The 11,077-nt window shown below is 47.8% G+C and overlaps 2 protein-coding genes and 1 pseudogene across 2 annotated transcripts; all 3 read left to right on the top strand.

Annotated features, from left to right (window-relative positions):
• Positions 1–779: 779 nt before the first annotated feature.
• On the top strand, positions 780–3,371 carry LOC139049248 (uncharacterized). Its single transcript, XM_070524619.1, has one exon. The coding sequence runs from the start codon at positions 780–782 to the stop codon at positions 3,369–3,371; it is 2,592 nt and encodes an 863-aa protein (XP_070380720.1).
• Positions 3,372–4,429: 1,058 nt separating this feature from the next.
• Positions 4,430–5,461, top strand: LOC135896054 (uncharacterized). Its single transcript, XM_065424380.1, has one exon. The coding sequence runs from the start codon at positions 4,430–4,432 to the stop codon at positions 5,459–5,461; it is 1,032 nt and encodes a 343-aa protein (XP_065280452.1).
• A 75-nt stretch (positions 5,462–5,536) lies between these two features.
• On the top strand, positions 5,537–10,289 carry LOC135896053 (uncharacterized; annotated as a pseudogene).
• The last annotated feature ends 788 nt before the right edge of the window (positions 10,290–11,077 follow it).

The following is an 11,077-nucleotide window of genomic DNA, read 5'->3' as shown; positions in this document are numbered from 1 at the left end:
TTTAGTCGCCTTATTGGACCACTGGGATTTCAAGGGCCATGCAGTTCCTTTCATCATTGCCCCACAAGCAAACGCAAAACCACGTGAAGAAACTGCCAACTTTAGCCTCATTCTTTTCGTCAACGGGCAACCCTGTACTCCTCCGAACTCGCTCGGCGACGAGCATCCCTATTGAAATAAAGTTTAGTTGTTTTGTTCACCTCAAACGAAGCAGTCGGTTCTTTTTTGACCTACCATAATTTCCTCAATATTTGGTGCCGAAACCCGGGAGAAACGATCGAACTTACCATTGAGGCAACGAGGTCAACAGACGTCGACACCACAACGAGCTCGGGGAAAACCAGCAACGATCCTTGGGCAGAAAACGGTCGACGAGGCGCGCCTTCAACAACAAGGCCTAACGACGCCACACCCAACCGAAACCGACACCACGACTCAAGCCCCATCGTGGTAGGCGAACTGTAAACATTGATGCCACGATGGAACGGCTCAAACTGAAAAGAAGTGCATTGAGAGCTCAAGTCACTAAACTGATTTCTGAAGCGGACTTGTTCTTGGGGAGTCATGCAGACGAAGGAGCTCTTAATGTATTGTCTGCGAGGCTTAGCGCCCTCCAAATACAGCTAAACGAGGTGGACGCCGCCATCGAGCCCTTAGTACAAGACCAAGACGCAGAGCTAAATTATGTGCGGACCATAGAATACAACGACCGTATCGTCGCACACATGGCAAAACTCCGCCAAGAAGCAGAAAGAGACCTGCTAACAAAACAAGCAGAAATGGCGGCGACGCGGGCGCAGACCGACGGCCCTCCGGCGGGGGCAAAGTGCAAAGTGAAACTGCCGAAGCTCGAGTTACAACGATTTAGCGGCGCCGCCACGGAATGGCAGTCCTTCTGGGAGCAGTTCGAGCAAGCGGTGCACGGAAACGACGGCCTCTCCAACGTAGAGAAGTTTCTGTACTTGCGATCGGTGCTTTCGGGAAAAGCCGCAGCGGCCATTGCCGGCATTCAAGTGACTGGGGCAAATTACACCACTGTCATCGAACTTCTGAAAGAACGTTTCGGTCGACGAGACGTGCCGATTCAAGAACACCTGACTCAGTTACTCGAATTGCCACCGGTACAGAACGAAAAGGAGCACATCGGCCTACGTCGACTCTATGACCACCTGCAACGCCATATCGCTGGTCTCACGGCGCTCGGTGTCAAGACAGACAGTTACGGCGCCCTACTCTCCTCCGCACTCCTACGAATGCTGCCAACCGATCTTGTTGTCGAATACTATAAGGGACTTTCCGCTGCAAGCAAAGATGACGCGATCAGCATCAAGAGTTTGCAAGCTTTTCTTAAAACAGAAGTAGAGAGCCGGGAAAAGGCACTGCAAGCTGGTAATCTCGCAGCCAGAGAATCAAAACATCGAGACAAAGAAAAGAGCAAACCTCAAAAAGGGTCAGCAGCTTCTCTTTTTTCTGCGGGTACTTCGAAGCTGTCCGATCCATGTGCATTCTGTGCTGCAAAAGATCATGCGACTCACAATTGCCAGGCGAAGATCTCATTGGATGAAAAGAAGAAAAGGCTCACTGCAGCTGGCCGGTGCTTCCGATGCTGCATAAAAGGACACACTTCAAGGGAATGCCGCAACAAAAGAATAAAATGCAAGCAATGTGGCAGAAGACATCTGACTCAGATGTGTGACCCGACATGGAAGCCACCCGAGAATAAAGCCACAGAGTTGCACTCTTGGACAAAAAAGAAATCTGAAAAGGTACGAACTGTGCTGCTCCAAACCGCTCAAGTGTGGGCAGAGGCACGAAGAAGAGCACTCACCCGTCTACTCTTTGACGGAGGTAGCCAACGAAGCTTTGTCACTAAAAGACTTTCAGGTGAACTGCAACTCGAGGTTGTAGGTGAAGAGGACATCACAATCTACCCATTCGGAGGAGCAGGAAACATTATCAAAGAGAAGCGCAGAAGAGTAAAAATTTGGCTAAGAAGTCAATACGACCGTAAAGAGCACTCTATCGAAGCTCTGGAAATACCGGAGATCTGCTCTGATCGGCTTCACGTTCCTGAGGACATCCTAAAAGAGGTGCAAGCGGACATGGATGAACTGGCAGATATGACTGTTGCGCCAGCCCATTTGATGGGAGGCGGGATCGACATTCTTATCGGTGCTGACTATTACTGGACTTTGGTGTGTGGTGAAGTAAAGAAGCTGCAAGGCGCACTAGTTGCTGTAAAGACCGAATTTGGCTGGACTCTGCAAGGAGCGATTCCCAGCAGTAGCTCAGCTGCCTACTGCTCAACCGTGGCAGTGCTGCGTGCCGGAGTGTTCGCCGACACAACCAGCTTGTCCAAGGAGCTTAAATCGTTCTGGGAACTTGAGAGCATTGGAATTATCGACTCTTGTGCCCAAACGAGCGAAGAAAGCGAAGAAGTCATGAGCACCTTTTCGGCATCGGTAGAGAAAATGAACAAGCGCTATGAGGTAGCACTGCTCTGGAAACCCTTGAACATGCAACTCGCCGACAACAAAGCTGTTGCAAAGAAGCGCTTGACTAACCTCACAAAGAAGTTAATGAAAGATGACTCGACACTGATCAAGTATGACGAGGCTATCCGTCAGTACCTGGATCACGGGTTCGCAGAACGACTTCCATCGCAAGAAAGCAACAACGATGTAAACAGATTATACTACATGCCTCATCGTGCAGTTTTTAGACCTGACAGCCTTTCTACCAAGATTAGAGTCGTCTTTGACGCATCTTCTCACGATGCAGGTTGTATATCTCTGAACGAAGCCCTAGAACCAGGACCGAACTCGAATCCAGATTTACTTAAGGTTTTGCTGAACTTCAGAATTCATCGTATTGGATTAAGTGCAGACATTGAAAAGGCATTTCTGCAAATTTCGGTGCAACCGGCGGATCGCGCTGCCCTCCGATTTCTCTGGTATGCACATCTTCCAACGAAGGAAGACCCAGAACCTCCTATTGAGGTCTGGAGAATGACTCGTGTCCCTTTTGGCGTGACAAGTAGTCCATTCCTCCTCGCAGCCACCGTGCGCCACCATCTGTCCACGACAGGAGATTATCCACAAATAAGAAAAACCATCGGCGAGAGCCTTTACGTGGACGACCTCATAACAGGAGCGAACACAGTGGAGGAGGCTACAGATTTCTACCGAGGGGCACTAGATGTCATGAATCGAGCAAGCATGACACTGCGTAAGTGGAACTCAAATTCCAAGAAGCTGCAACAGCTGTTCAATGACGAAGGAAGCGGATGCGCCCTTGGCTACGTAGAATGTCCAACAACAAGTGTCTCACGGGTCCTCGAACTTGTAAGGATAAGGACAGAGATCACCTAGCATTTTCCATGGAGGCCATCTTAGATTTCCTAGACCGAAACAGCAACACCAAGCGATTCATTCTTCAAGCATCGGCTCGTATATATGACCCACTTGGTCTCATTTCTGCGGGCACAGTTACAACCAAGTTGATGTTTCAGACACTGTGGGAATTGGGTATTGAGTGGGACGCCCCTCTGCCTGAAGAAGTCAAAGCAGCTTGGACGCACTGGCACACCCAGCTACACCATTTAACGGACATAACGGTGCCAAGACGATATGGTAGCTTACCCAACGATAGCTGGAATGAAGTACATGTCTTCACAGATGCCAGCCCCAAAGCATACGGCGCAGTTGTATATTTGCGCATCTCCGGGGTCAAGGAAGCAAAGGTTACTCTGGTCCTCTCAAAGTCCCGAGTAGCACCAGTTAAGAGAATTTCTCTTCCAAGACTGGAATTGATGGGCATGGTGATAGGTGCTCGACTGAGGGAATATTTGGAGCGGTCACTGAGCCTTCCAATAGCCAAATGGTATCTGTGGACTGATTCATCTATTGCGCTGCATTGGGTTCGAGGTCCCGCCCAACAATGGAAACCCTTTGTCGCCAACAGAGTGTTGGAAATTCACCAGCGATCGCATCCAGACATCTGGAATCACTGTTTTGGGATTGAAAATCCCGCCGACCTTTTGACAAGGGGAGTCACACCTCAGGTACTCAAGTCGAGCTCACTTTGGTGGAATGGACCTGCTTGGCTTTCGAAGCCATCTACTTGCTGGCCAAGGCATGAAGGCACCGCTGACATGATCATCGCAGAGGAGGAAAGAAGAACCCTTCGCGTTCACAACGGGACTGTAAAGGAATCTGTCTTGCCTCTGCAGAAATATAGCTCCCTCTCTAGACTGGTTCGAGTGACAGCCTGAGTTTTGCGATTTTTCCACAACGCCAAGCACTCCGGCCAAAAATACGAGGGACCTATTACGACCGAGGAAGTTCAAAAGGCGCATACTTGTTTGATTCTTCAAGTACAATTCGAGGCCTTCCAAGAGGAACTCCAGTGTCTTCGCCGCTCGACACGCATGCCAGGCGATTCCCCGATACGTGATCTCAGCGTCATCTACGACGACGATGGAGTGCTGAGAGTGGGAGGAAGGCTTGGTGCAGCCGATTTGCCCTACAACGTGAAGCATCCTGTTATCCTACCGTCAAGACATCCCTTCACAGAGCTAACGATCAGCGCAGCCCACCACCGTCTCCTGCATGCCGGCGCACTCGAGACTCTTACCGAACTGACGGAAATGTACTGCATCGTGCGTGGAAGGCAAATGGTGAAAAAGGTGCTTAAGAAATGTGTGACTTGCAACCGTTTCAACAGCCGAGCTGCTACTGAGCCAGTCGCTCCTCTGCCTCGTGAGGGGGTGACACAAGCTCCACCCTTTGATGTTACCGGTGTAGATTTTGCTGGCCCACTGAACACGAAGGATCAAGGAAATAACCGGAAGTCTTACATCGTTATTTTCACATGTGCAGTGACCAGGGCAATACACTTTGAGTTGGTGACCGACATGTCCACCTCAAACTTCCTGATGGCGTTCCGAAGATTTATCTCGAGAAGAGGAGTTTGTCGAGTGATCTTTTCTGACAACGCCAGGACATTCCAGCGCGCTTCTAAGGATCTAAGGCGACTATGGACAACAATAAGAGGAGAAGAAATTCACAACTTCTTCACAAGCCACCAGATCAGCTGGAAATTTATAGCTGAGAAAGCTGCTTGGTGGGGAGGATTCTGGGAAAGAATGGTTCGGTCCGTAAAAACATCGTTGAAGAAGGTCTTGGGAAACAGCTACTGCAACTTCGAGGAGCTCACGACAATCCTAACTGAAATCGAAGCTGTTATCAACTCTAGACCCTTGACCTATGTCTACACGGAGGCGAGCGAATCCGAACCTCTAGCACCATCGCACTTTCTAGTGGGAAAGCGACTGACCACTCTTCCTGACAGTGGTTCCGCTACAGAGGTGGCTCAGCCCCTGGTCAACTCACTCGTCGCTGGCACTACCGACAAAGGATGGTCGACCAATTTTGGCGTCGCTGGCAAAAGGAGTATCTGACGAGTCTCCGGTCAGCACATTTCGCTGTTCCTAATTCGTCAAGCGCACTGAAGAAAGGAACTCTCGTTTTGGTCCATGAACAGTATCTACCAAGGCAACTTTGGAAAACTGGACAAGTGTCAGAAGTTCTTCGCGGACGAGATGGAAGAATCAGAGCTTGCATGGTGCGCATGCCTAATGGAACCACGTTGAGAATTAAGACCGATCCAACTGTTGTACCCAATGGAATACATGGACGAATGACCTGAAGCTCATTCCGGGGGGAGTATGAAGAAACTGCCAACTTTAGCCTCATTCTTTTCGTCAACGGGCAACCCTGTACTCCTCCGAACTCTCTCGGCGACGGGCATCCCTATCGAAATAAAGTTTAGTTGTTTTGTTCACCTCAAACGAAGCAGTCGGTTCTTTTTTGACCTACCATAATTTCCTCAATACCACGTCAAGCTTTGTTCATGGTATGTGAAATACAGCAAGCTTGTTGTACTGCTAAGGCACATTATCACGAACACACGCATTGTGTTCATTTATAATCAGTATGCATGTCCCGTATATATCCTAAATCCACAACCGAATGTCCCACAAATGTCCTTTGGACGATAGATAACACAAAATGTCCCAGAAGTGTCCTAAATCGTGACAGAAATGTTCGTAGGACATGCTCGGGGTTATGCAATAAGAATGATCTATATTTAAACATCTCTTGGATGTCTGAATATCTCATAATGACGTTCGTAGGATGTTTTTACGAACGTCAAATCACGTGCATGGGACGATCCCATGGACATTCAAGAATTATCCGCAGGCTTCTTACATATGACCCAGGGACGAGCGAATGTCCCGCTTCGGATCTCTGCTAGACATCTGCAGAACTTTGGTGATGCAATGGGTCATAGCTTTGCACGCTGTGTTTGCACCGCTTAGACATGCACACCCGTAACTTGAAGGTGACTTGCGCATGTGGCAGAGTGAGGTGTTTGCTGTCCGTCAGCGCTGTATTCTCGCCGCTTCATTGGCATTGAAGTTTGAGGCGGCGCAACGACAAATTTGCTCGCTGCTGCGGGCGCTATTGCAAAACCGGTTTTCTAGTTGTGTATGTATACAAATGCTTATGCATTTAAAATTAACTTACCTGCACTGCCTAAACTCTGTGAATTCGGGCTGGGCTGAGCAGACTCCATGCCCAGGGAAAGCCAGGGACGTAAGACCGAATACCTAGAAAGATCTAGGGCGTTTGCTGTGGTGCTTCGGCGAAAAAGTACCTAGAAACGTGTTTTTTGGGTTTATTACAACACGAGGGTCTCGAATCCAGGAACACTTATGCCTTCAGGTAACATGCGTAGGTTTATCAACCAGTTGCCTTCACCCAAAAAGATCACGTACTTGTGAAGCCTGCATCAGAAAGGATGTTGCACATCTGCTGACAAGGGTTGCGAGTGGTGGCACTGGCTAACAATCCCACGCTTCTAGTTGGAAACATGAATACCCAAAAAAGTCTGTTCTACCCTATCTCTGCTTCCTCTTCCCCTCCTCTCTACCACTCTATCCAGCTAGCGTCTAGACTTGCACATTAGTAGAAGGGTAAGCGCAGCAGTTTCTGCAATGCCTCTGCGGAGGGTAACGGTTAATGCGTAGGTTTATCGACCAGTTGCCTTCACCCAAAAATATCACGTACTTGTGACGCCTGCATCAGAAAGGATGTTGAGTTCACATCAAGAGACATAAGCGTCTATGAATGAAAGGTCTTCGCTTTTTATCCCTTCGTCCTCCTTAGGCAACTAGACTAGAAGATATGATGATTGTATCGCGGTGAATCACAAACGTCGAATCGGTCGCCATATCCCGCCAGGATTTCACGCGATTCCGTCGATATCCGACTTCGGTGGTATGAAATGTGTACGCGTATAGTAACCTAGGAATCCAAGGTCACTGCTGTTCTGCGGTAGCAGTTGACTTGGGCCCCTTTCATCCATTAGTTCAGCTTGTCATGTTCAGGTTGTGGGTCTTGACCCATCAACGGTCGGCGTCAAAGCTGCATTGACTTCGGGATAGGCGGAGGAATGGGGTGGCTTGCCTGTCGTCAACGTTTAAGAAATGCTCTTCGCCGTATTGAATTGTAACAGGAGCTTCAGTAGCGAGTGTCGACAGTGCCACAGCTATGATCATGCCTGGAAGCACCATTTCGCGCTGCGGTGCAGCTGTTGCCCTCATTGCATTGACCCCTTTTAGTCTTCTAGTTCACTGCAGCGGTCGCACTAACCACTTCAGTCAGTTTGTTTCCTCGCTTGCAAGCAGTGCTCGTAACACAAGAGGAAACGCCAGCCTATCTCGCCACCAGAAGGGGCTCCAACGTGTGGTCAACGCTACAGGACTTTCGGGTTGCCTTAAGATTTTGCAGAAAAGGTCCACTACCGACTTTTTTTTTCGAAAGCGAGCAAGCGGGCCAAACAGCAATGCGTCCACAGCGAGCTTTCTGCTTCAGCAATGGGAGATTCGGAGACGCGCCATGAACAAGGTAATCTTTCTCAGCGCTCCATTTTGACTCCTCTTGAAGAGACTGTGAAAAGCACCACTTCCGACGGCGCTTGTCCGTCCTCATCAGTGCAAATGAACAGCGTGTGCGACAAGCTTTCCCTATCGTGCGCAGCGAGGGATGAACCCGATTCCGCGACCGAATTCAGCACCTCGGATGTGGATGTCGACCATGCAGGCCAGTTGGAGATTTCGAAATTTAAGAGAGAGTCACCCACACAGTCAATACTGAACCCATTTCCATCTAAGAAGTACAGTAAATTGAGTGTAAGCTTCCACTCGGACTAGTAATGTCTATTTCCTTGGTTGGAGTGCAGAAAGTAGGCTGACGCAACTTTCTGTTACCATTCTAGAATGTTTTCTACTGTTGCCAATAAGAAATTTGCATTTGTAAACGGTGGATACAGTAACTGGCAAAAAGCCCTAGAAAAAGATGCTGCTTTCGGAAGGCACGAAAACTCACTCGCGCATAAGTCTTGCCTGACACCGTGGCTTTCCTACAGGCAGATGAAGTCGGGAAGATGGAGCAAGTCATTTGCAACACATCTCAGCCACGCGTAATCCAGGAAAATGCAGGAAAATGGCCTCTATATAGCAAGAGTCGCAGATATATTGCGATTCACTGCCGTTCAGGGAATTGCTCAGACAACCCACAATGAGAGTGCCACAAATGAAAACAAGGGAAACTTGGTTGAGCTCTTGAAATTGTTTGGCACATATGACGATATTGTCGGAAAGAACCTAAATGGTGGAGCAGTGAACGCGAAGTACGTTCATCATTTGATACAAGACCAGATCCTCAAAATTCTCAGTTACATCACACTACCAACCACAAAGGAAGAGATGAAAAGCTCCGAGTATACTGTGCACTTATTGTCGATGAAACTAATGAACTAAGCAAGACGGATAAATTATCAGTTGTAGTATAGGGCACTATGATAGCGGGACTGTCTTTGAGCACTTTCTTGCATTCCGCAACGCTGATCACTTGGATGCAAAGTCACTCCTGGGCTACGTGAGGGAAACATTGAATCGCTGCGGCATAGATACTCGGCTGTACATTGCTCAAACATATGATGGTGCGAGTGTCATGAGCGATACCTCAAGGGGTGTCCAGGTGCTGTTCAAACAGGAATTTCCGCAGGCAGTGTACGTCCACTGCATGAGCCACTGCCTCAATCTAATCATTGTGGATGTATGCAAGGTGATAAAACAGGTGAGGAATTTTTTATCTCCTTTAGAATGCCTCTATGTTTTCCCTAGTGGATCTGCAATTCACTCTCTATACATAGAGATGTAGAAAAGTTCTTTGCCCGTGATAGAGCTGCAGCGTCTAAGCGATAAATGATGGGCCTGCCAGATAATGGCTTGTACATCGGCAAGGAAAAGCTTTCCTGCTATCTTTGTATATCTAGCCGAAGTCATTGGAACAAAGAGCACGCAGGCAACGGATGTTAGCGGTATGTTTGGGCAAATGAAATTCTTGTTTCTCTTTTATTTAACCCTATTTACCAAGGTACTCGGCCGCCTTAAGGTTCTTTAGGACCTATTGCAAAGTAGAGACTGCAATACTAGTCAGGCATGCCTCATGGCACCCACAATCATTGACGAGTTCTACGAAATGAGAAATTCGCAGAAAGCATTCGACACTGTCTGGCCGCAAACCTGCAGCCTTTCTGAGAACAGGGTGTCCCAAAGAAAAATGCAGAGAATGACACGCACATAACAGCATGTATTGAGTGAAGATCAGGCCATTGAAGAAAAGGCAACAGATTCAAAGGAAACAATCAGAGTCAGTGTTTTTCTATCCATTTTGGATCACCTTACTGCGGAGCTGACTATAGGCGGTTCACGGAGAATGATGATGTAGTACTCTGCGGAGTTAGCCCTCTCCACCCACGGAGTGAGAATTTCACTGAGCACAATGCATGCCACATTGAAAGCGTTGAGGATGAGTGCAAGCTGATAATGAAACTTCTTCAGCGTATTAAAGCTGAAACGAAGTACAAGATAGAGACACTGCAGCAAATGGAGACTGTCTTATGAGAACATGAACTAGCCTTCCACGAACTGCACAATCTAGGTATTATCGCTGTGACAACACCGGCATCGTCATCTTGTGAGCGCATGTTTTCGTGCCTTCGAAGATTCAAAACTTCGCAGCAAGAGGATGAATAACTGTCTGAGCGACCTAGCTTTCCTTGCGGTTGAGCGATCTCTTGCCAATAAGATTCATCTTCAGCGTGTTGTTGACATATTTGATGGTGCGCACAGTAATCAACGTATACAGCTGCACTAGTATGCTGGTATAATCATACACAATCGTATATTTGCGGCGTTTTCGTGAGAAAATTGTGCAGCGCGGGAGTAGGACCGATACCCACAACGGTATCTGCAGAACACCCGCTTCACCATCGAATAAATCCCAGCTGTGTTTTGTCTGTACTGCCACAGCGCAGGCATTGGCATCTGTGGTTGTGACGAAACCTTCCTCTGTCCCTGTCATCACCTTGAAAGAGACAACACATAGGGTTGTATGTCCGAGGTCACGTCGATGGCCTAGCCTGTGTGAACATTGTATAGTCTGAGAGCTGTTATTAGCGCTTGTGAAACCTGCTGCACTGGGCGACCAAATGTGATGCTGACTGAAATGCCTAGTGCGTGCTCTATTTTTGCACTTCCGTCCTCTCTTTTATTTGTTTTTTTTATTGCTTTGCCACTACACCTTTTCTTCATTGTTTTTCCCATTTCCAGCGTTTAGAATCACCGGCCAGTGCCACAAGAGTGTATTCACTTTTTTCTTTTATCTAGCGCATCTTTACCAAAGCTGGAACTGATATCCACTTTGCTTAGTGGCGTTTGTCCTCTCACCTGTTGTGAAATGTACTTGTTCGAAGCTATACTGCGACCTAGTCAACCGATGTTATTTTGTTGCTGCTGGCTACCTGTTTTCTTTCTCTATTTAATACTGTTTTTTTATGTCTGTACTGTACCATGTGTTATATAAATTTTCAGTTTCTTAAGCACTGCTGTGCAAATATGCCAAAACTTAATATATATCTCATACTGCAATGCTGGGATAGCTTA

The sequence above is a fragment of the Dermacentor albipictus genome, chromosome 8 (genome assembly GCF_038994185.2).
Source record: "Dermacentor albipictus isolate Rhodes 1998 colony chromosome 8, USDA_Dalb.pri_finalv2, whole genome shotgun sequence".
Taxonomy (NCBI): domain Eukaryota; kingdom Metazoa; phylum Arthropoda; class Arachnida; order Ixodida; family Ixodidae; genus Dermacentor; species Dermacentor albipictus.
This window is presented reverse-complemented; position numbering and strand designations above follow the sequence as displayed.